The sequence below is a fragment of the Nerophis ophidion genome, linkage group LG16, assembly GCF_033978795.1.
Source record: "Nerophis ophidion isolate RoL-2023_Sa linkage group LG16, RoL_Noph_v1.0, whole genome shotgun sequence".
Classification (NCBI taxonomy): Eukaryota; Metazoa; Chordata; class Actinopteri; order Syngnathiformes; family Syngnathidae; genus Nerophis; species Nerophis ophidion.
In genome coordinates this window covers 52,312,909-52,335,279 of record NC_084626.1, presented here as the reverse complement: position 1 = coordinate 52,335,279, position 22,371 = coordinate 52,312,909, and the positions used below count along the sequence as shown (strand labels likewise).

General features: G+C 42.3%; 1 protein-coding gene across 2 annotated transcripts in view; it reads right to left on the bottom strand.

The window, feature by feature from the left end:
* Positions 1-22,371, bottom strand: part of slc11a2 (solute carrier family 11 member 2) — a 72,656-nt gene that overhangs the window by 20,180 nt on the left and 30,105 nt on the right. For both annotated transcript variants that reach the window (XM_061875494.1, XM_061875495.1), the window contains exons 6-13: positions 19,039-19,145; positions 18,876-18,946; positions 18,734-18,801; positions 14,999-15,154; positions 12,391-12,549; positions 12,222-12,308; positions 4,562-4,681; positions 4,337-4,486 (exon numbers count right to left, since the gene is read on the bottom strand). In XM_061875494.1, the coding sequence (XP_061731478.1) occupies positions 4,337-4,486; positions 4,562-4,681; positions 12,222-12,308; positions 12,391-12,549; positions 14,999-15,154; positions 18,734-18,801; positions 18,876-18,946; positions 19,039-19,145 (918 nt within the window). The remainder of the gene's footprint in view (positions 1-4,336; positions 4,487-4,561; positions 4,682-12,221; positions 12,309-12,390; positions 12,550-14,998; positions 15,155-18,733; positions 18,802-18,875; positions 18,947-19,038; positions 19,146-22,371) is intronic.

Sequence of the window (22,371 nt, the reverse complement as noted above, 5' to 3'; positions counted from 1 at the left end):
TTTTGTGTTTTTTTCCATTTTTTCCCCCTAATGTTGATCTAGAGCAGGGGTAGGGAACCTATGGCTCTAGAGCCAGATGTGGCTCTTTTGATGACTGCACCTGGCTCTCAGATAAATCTTAGCTGACATTGCTTAACACGATAAGTCAGTGTTTTTCAACCTTTTTTGAGCCAAAACACATTTTTTCCATTGAAAAAATTCTGAGGCGCACCACCAGCAGAAAACATAAAAAAAATTGAACTCAGTAGCTGATATTGACCCAAAAAAAAATTGTTCTCGCAATAGCTCTTGTCTCTATGTAGGTGTACTGTCAAGCCGTAACTCATTTTGAGTTTTTTCGGTGTTTTCCTGTGTGACTTGCGCTCCTATTTTGGTGGCTTTTCTTCTTTTGTTGGTATTTTCATGTCCTCTTTGAATGCTATTCATCGCACCTGCTTTGTTTTTTACAATCAAGACTATTTAAGTTGTGCGGACGCACTCCTTTGTGTGGACATTGTTGATTGTCATGCCATGTACGGATGTACTTTGTGGACGCCGTCTGCTCCGCACACTGTAAGTCTTTGCTGTAGTCCAGCATTCTGTTTTTGTTTACTTTACAGCCAGTTCAGTTTTAGTTTTGTTTTGCTTCAATGCATTTTCTTAGCGGCACTCGCCTTTTGTTTATTTTTAGTTTAAGTGTTGGATACCTTTTTACCTACATGCTGCCTCCCGTATATTGTGATCATGACATACCATGTTCCCGACATCTACAAAAGTAATTAGCTACCTGCTGCCACCTACTGATATGGAAGAGTATTACACGCTTACTCTGCCGAGCTCTAGACAGCACAGACACTCAATAACAGCACATTTTTGAATTATAGTTACAGGTTTGCAAAAAAATATTATCAACCCAACTAGGTGAAATTACATAATCTCTCCAACGACACACCAGACTGTATCTCACGGTGCTGCGGCACAGTGGTTGAAAAACACAGCAATGAGTAATAAATAATTCCGCTGGTAATCAGAGTGTTAAAAATAACGTTCAAAATATAAAACATTCTCATGCATTTTAATCCATCCATCCGTTTTCTACCGTTCCTGTTCAAGAAGCCGCATTAATGGTAAGAACTATTTTATTCTTTAGCTTCAGAATAACAATGTTATTAAAAAGAAGAAGAATACTTATTATATTCTTAAAATGTTGGTCTTACTTAAAAATGCACACGTTTATTTGTATTCAGTGTTAAAAAATATGATATGGCTCTCTCCGAAATACATTTTATAATATTTTGCTTTCATGGCTCTCTCAGCCAAAAAGGTTCCCGACCCCTGATCTAGAGATTTAAAACTTGAATAATAATAAAAATAATAATAATACTGAATGACACATTTTTAATAGTTTTTTTGACCAAAACCCTTTGGGGTCCCCGGGATCATAACTGAGTGGAGGCCAAAATACATATTTTTTAATACATATATTGTATTTGTTTTTAAAATAAAAATTATGAAAATGGCCTCCGTTTGCTTTGATTTTTCAGTGTGCGGCCCTCAGTGGAAAAAGTTTGGACACCCCTGGACTAGACGTATAAGATTTCATGGGATTTATGGATTATGAGTGAGAGATAGTTTGGTAAAGGTATAGCATGTTCTATATGTTCTAGTTATTTGAATGACTCTTACCATAATATGTTAGGTTAACATAGCAGTTGCTTATTTATGCCTCATATAACCTACACTTATTCAGCCTGTTGTTCACTATTCTTTATTTACTTTAAATTGCCTTTGAAATATCTATTCTTAGGTGTGGGGTTTTATCGAATAAATGTCCCCAAAAAATGCGACTTATACTCCAGTGCGACTTATATATGTTTTTTTTTTCCTTCTTTATTATGCATTTTCGGCTGGTGCGACTTATACTCTGGAGCAGGGGTAGGGAACCTATGGCTCTAGAGCCAGATGTGGCTCTTTTGATGACTACATATGGCTCTCAGATAATTATATTTATATAGCGCTTTTCTCTAGTGACTCAAAGCGCTTTACATAGTGAAACCCAATATCTAAATTACATTTAAACCAGTGTGGGTGGCACTGGGGGCAGGTGTGTAAAGTGTCTTGCCCAAGGACACAACGGCAGTGACTAGGATGGCGGTAGCGGGAATCAAACCTGGAACCCTCAGGTTGCTAGCACGGACACTCTACCAACCGAGCTATGCCGAGTAACCGTGTAATACTATTCCATATCAGTAGGTGGCAGTCGGTGGCTAATTGCTTTGTAGATGTGGGAAACAGCGGGAGGCAGAGTGCAGGTAAAAAGGTGTCTAATGCTTAAACCAGGGGTAGGGAACCTATGGCTCTAGAGCCAGATGACTGCATCTGGCTCTCAGATAAATCTTAGCTGACATTGCTTAACACGATAAGTCATGAATAATATATGTTTCATCAAACACATATCAATGCTGTTGCCCTAGGGTAAACTGGGTAACAAGGCATATTGACAGAGCTTAAACCATTGTTATTATAACAATCTACAAGATTAATATAGATTGCCTCTCTCTCTTCCCTTTCATCTTTCAGTATTCCTTCTTCTTTTTTCCTTTTTTATTTTATTATCTTTCTAGCTATCATTATGTATACGTATCGTTGCATTTGAACAACTTTATTGTTGATAATAGAGGTAATCTATTGGTTTTGTTCATGATCAATAGCGCTTTTTCTATTGGTATTTGTATTGCTCCAGTTTTAGTGTAAAAATGCTCATTGTCATTACAATATTTATTTCACTAACTGCTTATTTGCTATCACTTTTACGATCATATTTGTACATATTATGTATGTGCTGGTGTTGTTCTATTGTTGTTGTTGTTATTGTTGTATTTGCTGTTGTTGTTTTTGTCTCTCTGTCTAATCCCCCTCTTATCCCCACAATTTCCCCCTCTGTCTTCCTTTTTTTCTCTTTCTATCCCCTCCTGCTCCGGCCCGGCTGCACCAAATGATAATATAAATACATTTAATAAAGTCACATTCAAATAAGACAACAAGAGAAGTATCTTACACTTCTCTTTTGTAAAGTAAATCTGAACAGCCGACATGGGCATTTACATCAAATATATGATTTGCCTGAGAAGCTGGACAGGACAAAAAAAAAAAAAAAGGGGAAAAAAATAAATAAATAAATAAGTAAAGAATAATTCCGCTGGTAATCACAGTTTCAAAAATAACGTTCAAATTATAAAACATTCTCATGCATTTTAATCCAACCATCCGTTTTCTACCGCACCTGTTCAAGATGTCGCATTAATGGTAAGAAGTATTATATGTATTATTGGTTAACTTTTATAATATCATCCATCCATCCATTTTCTACCGCTTATTCCCTTTCGGGGTCGCGGGGGGCGCTGGCGCCTATCTCAGCTACAATCGGGCGGAAGGCAGGGTACACCCTGGACAAGTCGCCACCTCATCGCGGGGCCAACACAGATAGACAGACAACATTCACACACTAGGGACCATTTAGTGTTGCCAATCAACCTATCCCCAGGTGCATGTCTTTGGAGGTGGGAGGGGCCTATCCCCAGGTGCATGTCTTTGGAGGTGGGAGGGAGCCGGAGTACCCGGAGGGAACCCACGCATTCACGGGGAGAACATGCAAACTCCACACAGAAAGATCCCGAGCCTGGATTTGAACCCAGGACTGCAGGAACTTCGTATTGTGAGGCAGACGCACTAACCCCTCTGCCACCGTGAAGCCCTTTATAATCAATGTTGTTAAAAAGAATAAGAGACTTATTATACTTTACAAATGTTGGTCATACTTAAAAATGCACAAATTTAGTTGTATTCAGTGTTGAAAAATGTTATATGGCTCTCACAGAAATACATTGTGAAATATTTGGCTTTCATGGCTCTCTCAGCCAAAAATGTTCCCGACCCCTAATCTGGAGCAATTTATATTCTGAAAAATACGGTACTTCTCAAACAGTGCTTGAAAATATAATGCAAACACTACAATCAAACAACAAACACAGCCAATGAAGTACAAATAATGTACAGGAATATTACTGGAACGCACGCTTCAACAAACTGTCTTTTAAAAATGTTCACGGACTGGTCAGGTCTCAGCTCATATGGGAGTGTATTCCATTATTTAGGCTCTAACACTTTCACATTTTGGTTTGGTAGCAGGAACAGCAAGTAAAAGGAAGTGGGCAGACCACAGTGACCTAACAGGACCAGTGAAAAGATCAGATGTACCAAGCGTGCAGGCGCCTGACTGTGGAAGATGTTTGTTTGTATTGTACCCTGAAATGAACAGGGAGAAAGTTGTGAACGTCCGGTATTCAAAGAGTCTGACCTGCATGCTCTGCAACACATTGAGGAAGTCGTTCATCCCAGTCAGATGCTGCACATCCTGGAAAATGGCAACCAGCAGCGTCGGTGTGATGGCGATGGAACGGGTGAGCAACACTCGCGCGAAGCGGGACCAGCGCAGGTTCAAGAAACCCTATCCAGACAGAGTTGGAAAGTCATGCATAAATTTCTTTTGATGCACGCGCAGACACCAAGTAAACAAACATACCTCCATGACAAACTGGCCAGAGTAGGTGCCCGTCATGGTGGAGCTCTGCCCCGCTGCCAGGATCCCGATAGCCCAGATGTAGAGTGCAGCTGGGCCAAAGAAACAGCCCAGAACCACGCCCTGAACCAGAGGACATATTTTTACTTTGGGACACAATATAAACACTGATTACGCTGTACAAAAAAAAAAGAAGTAGAAAAGAGGTGAGGAAAAGCTATATCCTTGACTTACGTAATTGTATCTTCATTCCTCTTTTTAAACATGCAGACTAGGGCTGGGCGATATGGCCTAATATTAATATCTCCATATTTTTAAGCCATATCACGATACACGATATACATCTCCATATTTTGCCTTAGCCTTGAATGAACACTTGATGATTCTATTTGTCTACATTAAAACATTCTTCTTCATACTGCTTTAACATATGCTCATTTTAAACTTTCATGCAGAGAGGGAAACCACAATTAAGTCAATTTACCAAAAGTGTATTCATTAAAGAGTTATTGACACAGTGGCACAAACATTCATGTTATTTCCAAAACAGAAAGTGCAAGATTGTCAGAGACATTTTAAAACAAGCTATTAGTGCACTTTTGTGCATGATGTCACTAAGATGACATCAAAACAACACTAAATTAAAGTGCACTTTTTGTACAGAACGCCACTACAATAGTTTAAAACAAAAAAAGTGCACTTTTGTGGATGAAGTCACACAAGATATTTCAATTACTGTCAAATAAAAATGAGCTGCATAACAGGAAATCAAATAGTGTATGTCCTTTGCTATGTGGAAGGTTACTACTGACGTTATTAAATTCTGTTGTTGACTATTTTTTTCATACTATCTGGAAATGGTTGCTTCGGCATTTTGTGGGTGTGGCACCGAACGGAGATGTTGACTTGCAGTTTCAAGCACTCTTCCTTCTCTGGTGGGGGACTTTTCAAATGATTCTACAAATAAGCAGTAGGTGCTACTTTTTGTAACAACGCTTTTGCCGCATACTTGTTGGACATCTTCCCTCTTGAAGCCAAACCACCACCAGATGATGGACCCCATGCTGTTTTTCTCAGGAATTAATTCTAAATTCATTTGCTACCAGATTGGCACCTTCTTTCTCTCGTATTACCACTCGCACCACTCCGCTAGCATCACAGCTAATGTTAGCCATGCTGCTACCTCTCATGCTAGGGCGTATGATGTAAGTAAGAAGGTGCGCTTCTCTGTGAGAAGGAGAGACAAGAAAGAATGAGAAGAGCCTGCAGTGTAATGCCAGCAGCTAAAAGCAACTGCTTGAGAACGTATACGCGAATATCACGATAGTCATTTTCTATATCGCACGGAGACAAACTCGCGATATATATTGTGCATCGATATATCGCCCAGCCCTAATGCAAAGTCAAGTCAAGCTTTATTTATTTATTTTTTACGTTTATTTATTAATTTGATAGTAGGGTTGTACGGTATAATTAAGTGCCGCGATACTTATTGATACTGCCTTTGAAAAGTACCGATACTGTTCTTTCATCTGCGGCAGTGACGACGGCTGAGTGTGTCAAAACTCATACTAGCAACAACATCTTGAAGAGGAGGAATGGCAAAAAAAAAAGGACAAATCGAACGGTTATTAAAGAGGGTGTGTGAAGTACAATATGGAGGTACCGGATTTTTCGGATTATAAATCGCTCGGGAGTATAAATTCCACCAGCTGAAAATGCATAATAAAGAAGGAAAAAACGTATATATGTCACACTAGAGCAGGGGTCAGCAACCCAACATGTTGAAAGAGCCATATTGGACAAAAAATTTAAAAAACTAAGTAAAACGCCTTATTTAAGTGTTGTAATGAAGGCAACACATTAAGTAAGTGTCTAAAAAGGGTGAGATAACTCCTGGAAATTACTGGTTTAAAACTGTCAAATTTCACACATAAGTCCCTCCAGGGTATCAGTCGCACCCCCGTATGAAAAAAAACTGGGATTTATAATCCGAAAAATAAGGTATTTGGACTTCAAAACTAACAATAAAATATGTCCTGCTGTTCGCCCCGGTGCAGACTATCATCAAGGAGCACAGGGCGGGCGTTCCCTTTATGGTCGATGTTTTCGTCGTTGGTAACCCTTCACTTTACAAAGGGTCTGCTGAGCTCCGCTTTCCCACAGAATTTCAAGGCTGCTGATTTGTGACATTTTGGTTGCTTTAGTATTAGTTTTGCAGGACACAGCTCCCTCCCTCTCTCTTTACTCGCCCACTCACTCACTGACGTCGCTCAGCCAACACGTTGACATTCTCTTAAGCGCACACATGCTACTCTCATAAATCAACCAGCTCTCCTGCAAGAACAAAACACTGCTTTTCCTTTCTGAAGGAATGAACCTCTTGGCAGCTGATACTGCAACTTACAAACCCCGTTTCCATATGAGTTGGGAAATTGTGTTAGATGTAAATATAAACAGAATACATCCATCCATCCATCATCTTCCGCTTATCCGAGGTCGGGTCGCGGGGGCAACAGCCTAAGCAGGGTTACCCAGACTTCCCTCTCCCCAGCCACTTCGTCTAGCTCTTCCCGGGGGATCCCGAGGCGTTCCCAGGCCAGCCGGGAGACATAGTCTTCCCAACGTGTCCTGGGTCTTCCCCGTGGCCTCCTACCGGTTGGACGTGCCCTAAACACCTCCCTAGGGAGGCGTTCGGGTGGCATCCTGACCAGATGCCCGAACCACCTCATCTGGCTCCTCTCGATGTGAAGGAGCAGCGGCTTTACTTTGAGTTCCTCCCGGATGGCAGAGCTTCTCACCCTATCTCTAAGGGAGAGCCCCGCCACACGGCGGAGGAAACTCATTTCGGCCGCTTGTACCCGTGATCTTATCCTTTCGGTCATGACCCAAAGCTCATGACCATAGGTGAGGATGGGAACGTAGATCGACCGGTAAATTGAGAGCTTTGCCTTCCGGCTCAGCTCCTTCTTCACCACAACGGACCGGTACAACGTCCGCATTACTGAAGACGCCGCACCGATCCGCCTGTTGATCTCACGATCCACTCTTCCCTCACTCGTGAACAAGACTCCTAGGTACTTGAACTCCTCCACTTGGGGCAGGGTCTCCTCCCCAACCCGGAGATGGCACTCCACCCTTTTCCGGGCGAGAACCATGGACTCGGACTTGGAGGTGCTGATTCTCATTCCGGTCGCTTCACACTCGGCTGCGAACCGATCCAGCGAGAGCTGAAGACCCCGGTCAGATGAAGCCATCAGGACCACATCATCTGCAAAAAGCAGAGACCTAATCCTGCGGTTACCAAACCGGAACCCCTCAACGCCTTGACTGCGCCTAGAAATTCTGTCCATAAAAGTTATGAACAGAATCGGTGACAAAGGACAGCCTTGGCGGAGTCCAACCCTCACTGGAAATGTGTTCGACTTACTGCCGGCAATGCGGACCAAGCTCTGGCACTGATCGTACAGGGAACGGACCGCCACAATAAGACAGTCCGATACCCCATACTCTCTGAGCACTCCCCACAGGACTTCCCGAGGGACACGGTCGAATGCCTTCTCCAAGTCCACAAAGCACATGTAGACTGGTTGGGCAAACTCCCATGCACCCTCAAGAACCCTGCCGAGAGTATAGAGCTGGTCCACAGTTCCACGACCAGGACGAAAACCACACTGTTCCTCCTGAATCCGAGGTTCGACTATCCGACGTAGCCTCCTCTCCAGTACAGAATACAATGATTTGCCAATCCTTATCGACCCATATTCAGTTGAATATGCTACAAAAACATGATATTTGATGTTGTAAATAATAGTGAACTTAGAATTTCATGGCTGCAACACGTGCCAAAGTAGTTGGGAAAGGGCATGTTCACCACTGTGTTACTTCACCTTTTCTTTTAACAACACTCAATAAACGTTTGGGAACTGAGGAAACTAATTGTTGAAGCTTTGAAAGTGGAATTCTTTCCCATTCTTAATTTTTGTAGAGCTTCAGTCCTTCAACAGTCCGGGGTCTCCGCTGTCCTATTTTACGCTTCATAATGCGCCACACATTTTCCATGGGAGACAGGTCTGGACTGCAGGCGGGCCAGGAAAGTACCCGCACTCTTTTTTTACAAAGCCACGCTGTTGTAACACGTGCTGAATGTGGCTTGGCATTGTCATGCTAAAATAAGCAGGGGCGTCCATGAAAAAGACGGCGCTTAGATGGCAGCATATGTTGTTCCAAAACCTGTATGTACCTTTCAGCATTATTGGTGCCTTCACAGATGTGTAAGTTACCCATGCCTTGGGCAATAATGCACCCCCATACCATCACACATGCTGGCTTTTCAACTTTGTGCCGATAACAGTGTGGATGGTTCGCTTCCCCTTTGGTCCGGATGACACAATGTCGAATATTTCCAAAAACAATTTGAAATGTGAACTCGTCAGACCACAGAACACTTTTCCACTTGGCATCAGTCCATCTTAGATGATCTTGGGCCCCGAAAAGCCGGTGGCGTTTCTGGATGTTGTTGATAAATAGCTTTCGCTTTGCATAGTAGAGTTTTAACTTGCACTTACAGATGTAGCGACCAACTGTATTTAGTGACAGTGGTTTTCTGAAGTGCTCCTGAGCCCATGTGGTGATATCCTTTAGAGATTGATGTCGGTAATTGATAAAGTGCCGTCTGAGGGATCGAAGGTCACGGTCATTCAATGTTGGTTTACGGCCAGGCCGCTTACGTGGAGTGATTTCTCCAGATTCTCTGAACCTTTTGATGATATTATGGAGCGTTGATGTTGAAATCCCTAAATTTCTTGCAATTGCACTTTGAAAAACTTTGTTCTTAAAGGCCTACTAAAAGGAGATTTTCTTATTTAAACGGGGATAGCAGGTCCATTCTATGTGTCATACTTGATCATTTCGCGATATTGCCATATTTTTGCTGAAAGGATTTAGTAGAGAACATCAACGATAAAGTTCACATCTTTTGGTGCTGATAAAGCCTTGCCTGTACCGGAAGTAGCAGACGATGTGCGCGTGACGTCACGGGTTGTGGAGCTCCTCACATCTGAACATTGATTACAATCATGGCCACCAGCAGCGAGAGCGATTCGGACCGAGAAAGCGACGATTTGCCCATTAATTTGAGCGACGATGAAAGATTCGTGGATGAGGAAAGTGAGAGTGAAGGACTACAAAAAAAAGACTATACAGTGGGAGAGATTCAGATGTTTTTAGACAAATTTACTAGGATAATTCTGGAAAATCCCTTATCTGCTTATTGTGTTACTAGTGTTTTAGTGAGATTATATGGTCGTAACTGTACAACCTGAAAGTCAGCCCTGCACCTTTCTTCAGCACCTGTCGACGGGTGGTTGCGATGCCCATCGCTGCGCTTCGCAAGGGACCCTCTTTGAAACACGATCTTTCGAAATGATTGCTGCATAATACACTGTACTTTGTGTGTGTGGTCCAATCCAACCGTGTTCGCTTGATCGCTCTGTTACATAGTAAAGCTTCACCATCATCTTTCAGGAATGTAAACAATGAAACACCGGCTGTGTTTGTGTTGCTAAAGGCGGCCGCAATAAACCGCTTCCCACCTACAGCTTTCTTCTTTGACGTCTCCATTATTCATTGAACAAATTGCAAAAGATTCAGCAACACAGATGTCCAGAATACTGTGGAATTATGCGATGAAAACAGACGACTTATAGCTGATAACGATGCTGGAACAAAATTTCCTCTACAATGTGTGACATGACGCGCACGCGTCATCATACCGCAACGTTTTAGCATGATACTCCGCGCGAAATTTAAAATTGCAATTTAGTAAAGTAAAGCGGCCGTATTGGCATGTGTTGCAATGTTAATATTTCATCATTGATATATAAACTATCAGACTGCGTGGTCGCTAGTAGTGGCTTTCAGTAGGCCTTTAAACTGTTTGACTATTGGCTCACGCAGTTGTGGACAAAGGGGTGTACCTCGCCCCATCCTTTCTTGTGAAAGACTGAGCATTTTTCGGGAAGCTGTTTTTATACCCAATCATGGCACCCTCCTGTTCCCAATTAGCCTGCACACCTGTGGGATGTTCCAAATAAGTGTTTGATGAGCATTCCTCAACTTTATCAGTATTTATTGCCACCTTTCCCAACTTCTTTGTCACGTGTTGCTGGCATCAAATTCTGAAGTCAATGATTATTTGCAAAAAAAAAAATGCTTATCAGATTGAACATCAAATATGTTGTCTTTGTAGCATATTCAACTGAATATGGCTTGAAAAGGATTTGCAAATCATTGTATTCTGTTTATATTTACATCTAACACAATTTCCCAACTCATATGGAAACGGGGTTTGTATGTGCAAAAATATGTTGAAGCAGTGACCTTCAATACTTGACCATTTGAAACGGTTTCCAATAAAGTAGGAAATTCAAAAGTGAGTAGTTAAAATTTTTATTGTGGTATTGAATAAGTACTAAATATGGATGCACCGAAATGAAAATTTGTGGCCGAAGCCGAAGCCGAATAAAATTTAAACGCTTGGCTGAAGGCCGAATAATGAATGCAGTTTTTCACAATTTTTTTAATATTGCATAAATAGCCTAGAATAAATATTTAGACATGTTTTTCAAATAAATTAATATTTTATGGAACATTGACATTTTTTTAATATTCCAGTAGCCTTTGCTTTTCAAAAAAAGCACAAAGTTTTTCATTTCTATTAGGCCTTCAAACAAAACATGCATTCCAAAACAAAATAAAGTGCATTAAAGTGGATAAACCCACAACAAATGAATTATTGTCCTTTTGGCAAAAGTCTGCTTAGCCACAGTAGATATGCTAATAATGTAAACAGAAGGCTCAAATAAATCTCAATTAAGTGTGTGCATGTAACCTCATACACTTATACAGGTAGCCTACACAACAGGCTAATAATGTAAACAGAAGGCTCAAGTAAATCTCAATAAGTGTGTGCTTGTAACCTCATACACTTATACAGGTAGCCTACACAACAGGCTAATAATGTAAACAGAAGGCTCAAGTAAATCTCAATAAGTGTGTGCTTGTAACCTCATACACTTATACAGGTAGCCTACACAACAGGCTAATAATGTAAACAGAGGCCCCACTAAATCTCAATAAGTGTGTGCTTGTAACCTCATACACTTATACAGGTAGCCTACACAACAGGCTAATAATGTAAACAGAGGCCCCACTAAATCTCAATAAGTGTGTGCTTGTAACCTCATACACTTATACAGGTACACAACATATCCCAACGTCACTGCACGTTGGTTGATTGCGTCACCGCGTCAAAAAATTGCGTCACACGCCACTATTCGGCCTTGTTTTTAACTCATTCCACCGAAGGCCGAATGTGGCTTTTTTTGCCATATTCGGCCAAATATATTCGGTTACCAATTAATCGGTGCATCCCTAGTACTGAAATTGAGGAAAACCACCTACTATTGTGACAACACGAGTTCCGAGGTCCAAACCAGGACAACCAACTCAATTGTCTGACGTCCCCAATGTAAAAAAAGCTCAAAAACGGGGCAAATTCGACAAGGCTCGTTTGGAGGAAGTAAGAAAAAAGGCAAGATTGCGTGAGCTTACCTTGATTTCTAATGAACAACTTTTGGCAAGTATTGATTTACAAACGTACCCCTTTGTAGATATCCACCTCCAGTGTGTCGTTGTTAGAAGGAAAGAGATCACTGTGAGGAATGCTGCTCGAATTGCACTTCGAGTTCTACAAACATGGGGAAAAACAGAATAAAATCTATCGGTCTGATTTGCATTTGAGTGTGCAGTCATCACTTTAGTCAACTCACCACATCCATGTTGGTTTGATTGTAGAAGGCCTCGGCAAAGACGGCCACGACGAACACATTGATGAGGAAGGAGATGAAGAGCGCAATGGTCGACTCGATGAAGAAGTACTTGTTGGCTTCTTTTACTTCATTCTTATTTCGACGGTCGATCTCTCGAGACTGATGCGTGAAAGATGGAGTGAGTCAATACACTTTCATCTTAAACAAAAACAAGTTTTTAAGTCATGGGAGTCACATTTAAAAGTTTAAAAGCTTTTTGCAAATCAACATTAATACGAGAGATGTCCGATAATGGCTTTTTTGCCGCTATCCGGTATCGTCCAAATCTTAATTACGGATATCAACAGATATCGATATATACAGTCGTGGAATTAACACATTATTATGCTTAATTTAGTTGGGATGCCTCGCTGCATGCATTAAACAACGTAACAAGGTTTTCCAAAATAAATCAAGTTATGGAAAAAAGTGCCATATTTATTATTGAAGTCACAAAGTGCATTATTTTTTTAACATGCCTCAAAACAGCAGCTTGGAATTTGGGACATGCTCTCCCTGAGATAATCCTGATACCCACTACAACTATGGGAAATACTATACTTTGACTTTCACAAAGAGCATTATTTATTTATTTATTTTTAAACATGCCTCAAAACACCAGCTACAAAAACAATGAAGGCACACAGCTTCAGTCCAGAGTATAGTAGAGTAATAAAGTACACAATAACATAGTCCTCCTTTAGTGCAAGACTGCCTGGTATACTGTAAAACAAGAAATTATAAACTTTGTACGAGTAACACAAATGTGCTGCAAGCTGGTGGTGAGTGCTTGAAGTGGCCCAGCAGTCAGCCAGAGCTTCTGAAATGCTCCATTGAGACAGGGCACCTCTGTTTAGGGGGCGGCATGGCGTAGTGGGTAGAGCAGCCGTGCCAGAAACCTGAGGGTTGCAGGTTCGCTTCCCACCTATTGACATCCAAATCGCTGCCGTTGTGTCCTTGGGCACGACACTTCACCCTTGCCCCCGGTGCCGCTCACACTGGTGAATGAATGATTGGTGGTGGTCGGAGGGGCCGTAGGCGCAAACTGGCAGCCACGCTTCCGTCAGTCTACCCCAGGGCAGCTGTGGCTACAGATGTAGCTTACCACCACCAGGTGTGAATGAATGATGGGTTCCCACTTCTCTGTGAGCGCTTTGAGTATCTAACAATAGAAAAGCGCGATATAAATCTAATCTATTATTATTATTATACTTTGACTTTCACAAAATGCATTATTTTTTTTAAACATGCCTCAAAACACCAGCTACAAAAACAATGAAGGCACACAGCTTCAGTCCAGAGTATACTAGAGTAATAAAGTACACAATAGCATAGTCCTCCTTTAGTGCAAGACTGCCTGGTATACTGTAAAACAGGAAATTATAAACTGGGCTCAATCTGCCCAGCTCTAATGTATTTGTACGAGTAACACAAATGTTCTGCAAGCTGGTGGGGAGTGCTTGAAGTGGCCTACCAGTCAGCCAGAGCTTCGGAAATGCTCCTTTGAGACAGGGCACCTCTGTTCACTGTAAACTGCAAACTGTGCGCCACTTTAAAATAATCCCAAACCATGTCGTTAGTCAGTTGCCGAGCGAGCTCGCTTGTTAGCACTGGTAACAACACACTCTTTTGGTTGTTATGTTCCACCCGTGGCGGTTTGATGAGGTCATCATCGTGCTGCAACTCCTGTGTTGTGTGTGGGAGACGGCAGAGGCTGCTGACTGAGAGACGCATCTGCTCTGTACTGCCCCCTACGTCCGTGTTTTACCAGATATGTACCACTCCGTACAGCGTTTTAAAAAGTCATATATTTTACTTTCTGAAACAGATTATTTCCGACATTACATTTTAAAGCATTTATTGGTCGTATATAATCGGACATGGGGCTTCACGGTGGGAGAGGGGTTGGTGCGTCTGCCTCACAATACGAAGTTCCTGCAGTCCTGGGTTCAAATCCAGGCTCGGGAACTTTCTGTGTGGAGTTTGCATGTTCTCCCCGTGAATGCGTGGGTTCCCTCCGGGTACTCCAACTTCCTCCCACTTCCAAAGACATGCACCTGGGGATAGGTTGATTGGCAACACTAAATTGGCCCTAGTGTGTGAATGTGAGTGTGAATGTTGTCTGTCTATCTGTGTTGGCCCTGCGATGAGGTGGCGACTTGTCCAGGGTGTACCCCGCCTTCCGCCCGATTGTAGCTGAGATAGGCGCCGGCGCCCCCCGCGACCCCAAAAGGGGATAAGCGGTAGAAAATGGATGGATGGATGGATTATCGGACATGTCTAATAAACATTGATAACACAAAGGTTTATCCGATATCTATCACTTTCCCAAAGATTTGAATTTAATTTGTCTACTACAAAATATAACAGTAGTTACAATAAAGGATAAAATTGTACTGTATTAGTACTAACTTCACCGATACTTCATTAGTAACCAAATCGGTGGTCAAGTGTTGCTTTAAAAGATAATAAAACTGACACACTGCATCACATCGGAGTGTTTGTAGCTAAGGTAACCAACTCTTAGATTTGGTAATAATCCAACCTAACAATCCAACATGTTTCTCACTTTGACGAGAGCGGAGTGCAGGTAGATGTTGTGCGGCATGATGACGGCGCCCACGATACCGACAGCCTGCTCCAGCTGCACAGGACCACATCCTTCACAGTAGGGCAGAAACATGCCCTTCAGCACCTCCCCCTGGTCCGGTTTCACCAGCACATACTGAAAAGGAAACACAGTCGGACATGATTGGTCACGGTTATGGTGGCCATTAAGGCTGTGAATTGTTGCGCAACACATGATTCGATTCGATTCTTGGGGTAACGAATCGATTCAGAATTGATTCTCGAATCAAAATCATTTCTCTAATAAAATTGGATGCCAGTTCTATGAATAACTATGTTCCTCCATAAAAATAGATGAACAGCTTTGATCAATTTCTATATTATTTAAAAGAAAACTGGTTTTGTTCAATTAAATTCTACCAAAACAGTTAATGAAGTCACGGCGTGGCGCAGTGGAAGAGTGGCCGTGCGCAACCCGAGGGTCACTGGTTCAAATCCCACCTAGTACCAACCTCGTCACGTCCGTTGTGTCCTGAGCAAGACACTTCACCCTTGCTCCTGATGGGTGCTGGTTGGCGCCTTGCATGGCAGCTCCCTCCATCAGTGTGTGAATGTGTGTGTGAATGGGTAAATGTGGAAGTAGTGTTAAAGCGCTTTGAGTACCTTGAAGGTAGAAAAGCGCTATACAAGTACAACCCATTTATCATTTAAATACAAAAAGTAACATGTGTCCAACACTTCTCTCTTCTAAAGTAAATCTGTACAACTATGGACTGGACTTTCACACTATTATGTTAGATCCACTATGGACTGGACTTTCACACTATTATGTTAGATCCACTATGGACTGGACTTTCACACTATTATGTTAGATCCACTATGGACTGGACTTTCACACTATTATGTTAGATCCACTATGGACTGGACTTTCACACTATTATGTTAGATCCACTATGGACTGGACTTTCACACTATTATGTTAGATCCACTATGGACTGGACTTTCACACTATTATGTTAGATCCACTATGCACTGGACTTTCACACTATCATGTTAGATCCACTATGGACTGGACTCTCACACTATTATGTTAGATCCACTATGGACTGGACTTTCACACTATTATGTTAGATCCACTATGGACTGGACTTTCACACTATTATGTTAGATCCACTATGGACTGGACTTTCACAATATTATGTTAGATCCACTATGGACTGGACTCTCTCACTATTATGTTAGATCCACTATGGACTGGACTCTCACACCATTATGTTAGATCCACTATGGACTGGACTCTCACACCATTATGTTAGATCCACTATGGACTGGACTCTCTCACTATTATGTTAGATCCACTATGGACTGGACTCTCACTATTATGTTAGATCCACCATGGACTGGACTCTCACACTATTATGTTAGATCCACTATGGACTGGACTCTCACTATTATGTTAGATCCACTATGGACTGCACTCTCTCACCATTATGTTAGATCCACTATGGACTGGACTCTCACTATTATGTTAGATCCACTATGGACTGGACTCTCACTATTATGTTAGATCCACTATGGACTGGACTCTCACTATTATGTTAGATCCACTATGGACTGGACTCTCACTATTATGTTAGATCCACTATGGACTGCACTCTCACTATTATGTTAGATCCACTATGGACTGCACTCTCTCACCATTATGTTAGATCCACTATGGACTGGACTCTCACTATTATGTTAGATCCACCATGGAATGGACTCTCACACTATTATGTTAGATCCACTATGGACTGGACTCTCACACCATTATGTTAGATCCACTATGGACTGGACTCTCACACTATTATGTTAGATCCACTATGGAATGGACTCTCACTATTATGTTAGATCCACTATGGACTGGACTCTCTCACTATTATGTTAGATCCACTATGGAATGGACTCTCACTATTATGTTAGATCCACTATGGACTGGACTCTCACACCATTATGTTAGATCCACTATGGACTGGACTCTCACACCATTATGTTAGATCCACTATGGACTGGACTCTCTCACCATTATGTTAGATCCACTATGGACTGGACTCTCTCACTATTATGTTAGATCCACTATGGACTGGACTCTCACTATTATGTTGGATCCACTATGGACTGGACTCTCTCACTATTATGTTAGATCCACTATGGACTGGACTCTCACAGTATTATGTTAGATCCACTATGGACTGGACTCTCACAATAATATGCTAGACGCACTTAACGTCCATTTCAACATATGTTGCCATCCAAGCAACGTCTTTTTCATTGACGCCCCTGCTAATTTCAGCAAGACCATGCCAAGCCACGTGTTACAACAGTGTGGCTTTGTAGTAAAAGTGTGCGGGTACTAGACTGGCCTGCCTGTAGTCAAGGGCCAGATTTGGCCCGCAAATAACTGCAAATGATACGTGTCAATAAAATACTTAAAATTATCTCACTAAATGTAATGTATTTTTTCATTTTGACAGAAAAAATATATGTACTGCTTGAAATTGCACACAGTTTAAACTTTAATAGTATCCAATATTGCAAGACAATGCCAAGCCACGTGTTAAAACAGTGTGGCTTCGTAGTAAAAGAGTGCGGGTACTAGACTGGCCTGCCTGTAGTCAAGGGCCAGATGGCCCACAAATGATACGTGTCAATAAAGTACTTAAAATGATCTCCCATTGAAAATGTGTGGTGTAATATGAAGACTAAAACACCACAACAGAGAACCCGGACTGTTCTCCTCAGTTCCCAAATCTTTACTGAGTGTTGTTAAATGGAAAGGTTATGTAACACCCTGGTAAAAATGCCCCTGTGACAACTTTTTTTGCAATGTGTTGCTGCCATTAAATTCTAAGTTAATGATTATTTGCAAAAAAAAATAAGTTTCTCAGTGCTACCTCAGTAGAAGCATTTAAGTCTCACCTTAAAACTCATCTGTATACTCTAGCCTTTAAATAGACCTCCTTTTTAGACCAGTTGATCTGCCGCTTCTTTTCTTTCTCCTATGTCCCCCCCTCCCTTGTGGAGGGGGTCCGGTCCGATGACCATGGATGAAGTACTGGCTGTCCAGAGTCGAGACCCAGGATGGACCGCTCGCCTGTGTATGGGTTGGGGACATCTCTACGCTGCTGATCCGCCTCCGCTTGGGATGGTTTCCTGTGGACGGGACTCTCGCTGCTGTCTTGGATCCGCTTTAAACTGAACTCTCGCGGCTGTGTTGGAGCCACTATGGATTGAACTTTCACAGTATCATGTTGGACCCGCTCCACATCCATTGCTTTCGGTCCCCTAGAGGGGGGGGTTGCCCACATCTGAGGTCCTCTCCAAGGTTTTTCATAGTCAGCATTGTCACTGGCGTCCCACTGGATGTGAATTCTCCCTGCCCACTGGGTGTGAGTTTTCCTTGCCCTTTTGTGGGTTCTTCCGAGGATGTCGTAGTCGTAATGATTTGTGCAGTCCTTTGAGACATTTGTGATTTGGGGCTATATAAATAAACATGGATTGATTGATTGATTGATTGAGTTCGAACATGAAATATCTTGTCTTTGCAGTCTATTCAATTGAATATAAGTTGAAAAGGATTTGCAAATCATTGAATTCAGTTTTTATTTCCCCCTTTACACCACGAGCCACATTCACTGGTTTTGGGTTTTGTACATGCTAAAGACAGTCTCTGCTGAAATAAAGAAAACAATCTTACCTCGTAGCCAAAACTGATCGCCATGACGGTGATGAGAAAGCCGAAGAAAGCTTCCAGTTTCCGCAAACCTACAAAGGGATGAAAGCTCGTCATCAGTGGGGATACACACAACTAGTAGCTCGGCATTAGGATCAACCCGCACCGTATTTGTCCAAGAAGAGGAACACAAATGTGTCTGTGATGGTAATGAGAACTCCGGCCCATAAAGGAATCCTGCGGGAAGAAGGATAAGAAAGCGCTTTCCGTCACGTCCAACCATGAAAGCGTTATTGCATTATTTTGGAGCAGTAGTAAAGATGTGGTACCTTCCCACAGAGAGGAGATTGAGGGCGATCGCACAGCCGATCACCTCCTGCATGTCTGAACCAATAATCGCCAACTCCACCATCAGCCACAGGATTATTCGTGGAACCTGCACGGTACAAGTATTTCATTGTCATTGGTACATAGACCCATGGTTCATACCACACAAATTACCACTTCAAAAATAAAGTACTGTACCACTATTATTCAAAACTTGTGGTTTGTAATTGCAGGCAGACTTGTGTATTTTTACATTTGATGTAGCTGGGTTGCAATCACATGACTTAGAGGCACATCCGGGTATCAAATGATGGTCTAGAGCAGGGGTGTCAAACTCAAATACAGAGTGGGACAAAATTTTAAAAACGGAACAAAGGTTGAACAAATGAACCTTTTAATAGGGACCCAAACAAGTTTTGCATTAAATATTGAACAATCAAGGCTTATATAACTTTAGTGACATGCAAAATCCAGTTTCAAATAATAATAATAATAATTTCAAATAGTAATAATAATAATTAAAATTCACGGTGGAAGAGGGGTTAGTGCGTCTGCCTCACAATACGAAGTTCCTGCAGTCCTGGGTTCAAATCCAGGCTCGGGATCTTTCTGTGTGGAGTTTGCATGTTCTCCCCGTGAATGCGTGGGTTCCCTCCGGGTACTCCGGCTTCCTCCCACTTCCAAAGACATGCACCTGGGGATAGGCCCCTCCCACCTCCAAGGACATGCACCTGGGGATAGGTTGATTGGCAACACTAAATGGGCCCTAGTGTTTGAATGTGAGTGTGAATGTTGTCTATCTGTGTTGGCCCTGCGATGAGGTGGCGACTTGTCCAGGGTGTACCCCGCCTTCCGCCCGATTGTAGCTGAGATAGGCGCCAGCGCCCCCCGCGACTTCGTAAGGGAATAAGCGGTAGAAAATGGATGGATGGAAAAGAATATCAATGGCATATCAAATAAAATTTTAATAAAAATGTTATGTCTTTTTTTTTTTTTTGCAATCTTCTGAGGTAAATATCACATTTTTTCCACAGGCTAATAATACATTTGAAACTAAAATAACAATAATGAATGGACCAAACATTCAAGTCATGAAGTAGCAAGAGAAAATGCACGAATAAAACGTTAATTATTGGTCAGTTTGCTGGAAATTTCCCAAAAGAGTTAGTGCTGCAAGGGTTTCTGGGTATTTGTTCGGTTGTGTTACGGTGCGGATGTTCACCCGAAAGGTTTTTGTCATTCTTGTATGGTGTGGGTTCACAGTGTGGCGCATGTTTGTAACAGTGCTAAAGTTGTTTATACGGCCACCCTCAGTGTGACCTGTATGGCTGTTGTCCAAGTAGGCTTTGCATTCACTTGTGCGTGTGTGTAAAAGCCACAAATATGTGACACGCTGTTAGTATGGAGGAAAAGCGGACGTGACGACAGGTTGTAGAGAACGCTAAAGGCAGTGCCTTAAATGCACGCCCCCAATATAGTTGTCCAGGTGGAAATCGGTAGAAATTCGGGAGAATGGTTGCCCTGAGAGATTTTCAGGAGGGGCACTGAACTTCGGGAGTGTATCGGGAAAATTAGGAGAGTTGGCAAGTATGAGTATTAGGGGTGAATGCGGTGTTACAGCGGCACCGACGGGCCAGCTCTATTGCTAAATTGATATTGCCTCAAGGGCCAAATTAAATTACACGGCGGGCCAAATCTGGCCCGCGGGCCAGAGTTTGACACCCATGGTCTAGAGCAGGGGTGCCCACACTTTTTCTGCAGGCGAGCTACTTTTCAATTGACCAACTCGAGGGGATCTACCTCATTTATATATATCATTTATATTTATTTATTTATGAAAGAGACATTTTTGTAAACAAGTTAAATGTGTTTAATGATAATACAAGCATGTGTAACACATATAGATGTCTTTCTTTCACAAAGACAAGAATATAAGTTGGTGTATTACCTGATTCTGATGACTTGCATTGATTGGAATCAGACAGTAATGATGATAACGCCCACATTTTCAAATGGAGGAGAAAAAAAGTTGTCCTTTCTGTACAATACCACATGAAAGTGGTTGGTTTTTGGCATCTAATTCATCCAGCTTCCATACACTTTACAAGAAAAACATTGGCGGCAAATTCCGTAGCTTGCTTGATTGACATTCACGGCACCCGAGGGTCTTGTGAGATGACGCTGGCTGCTGCCAGTTCATTATTATGAAAAAATGACAGAGAGGAAGGCCAGAAACACTTTTTATTTCAACAGACTTTCGCGCCGTCCCTTCCGTCAAAACTCTAAAGGCCGACTGCACATTTCCTATCTTCACAATAAAAGCCCTGCTTCATGCTGCCTGCGCTAACAAAATAAGAGTCTCGGAAAGCTGGCGTGCACAAGTGATGTGCACGCCAGCTTTCTGAGGGATCGCTTGTGCACGCCAGTTTTCCCAGACTCTGTATTTAGTTAGCGCAGGCAGCATGAAGCAGGGCTTTTATTGTGAAGATAGGAAATGTGCAGTCGGCCTTTAGAGTTTTGACGGAAGGTACGGCGCGAGAGTCTGTTGAAATAAAAAGTGTTTCTGGCCTTCCTCTCGGTCATATTTTCATAATAATGATCTTGCAGCAGCCAGCGTCATCTCACAAGACCCTCCGGTACCGTGAATGTCATTTAAGTGACGTCTTGGTGAAGATTGATGATCACTCATTTTTAGGTCTATTTTTTTTAAAAGCCTGGCTGGAGATCGACTGACACACCCCCCGCGGTCGACTGGGAGCTCGCGATCGACGTAATGGGCACCCCTGGTCTAGAGCAAGGGTGCTCATTACGTCGATCGCGGAGGCTGTGTCAGTCGATCGCAAGCCAGGCATTAAAAAAATATACATAAAAATGAGCATTCATCAATCTTCACCAAGACTTCACTTTCGTCAGTTGTTTGACACTCTCGGCACCCGAGGATCTTGTGAGATGACGCTGGCTCATTATTAAGAAGAAAATCACTGACGGGACGGAGAGAAACACTTTTTATTTCAACAGACTCTTGGGCCGTACCTGCTGTCAAAACTCTAAAGGCCGACTCCACAGATCCTGTCTTCACCATAAAAGACCTGCTTCATCCTGCCTGTGCTAACAAAATAAGAGTCTCGGAAAGCTAGTGTGCACAAGCTAGCAAGCTACGGAGTTTGATGCCAATGTATTTCTTATAAAGTTGTTGCACCTTTCCTGCTTCCGGCGCCTAGACCGTAGTCAAGGAGCGCAAGGGAGACACTTCTCCAGGGCCGATGGATTCCCGGGGCAACACCCTTCACTTTACCTGGCAGTGGGTCTTCACAATTCTGGACTCCAGGGCCAAA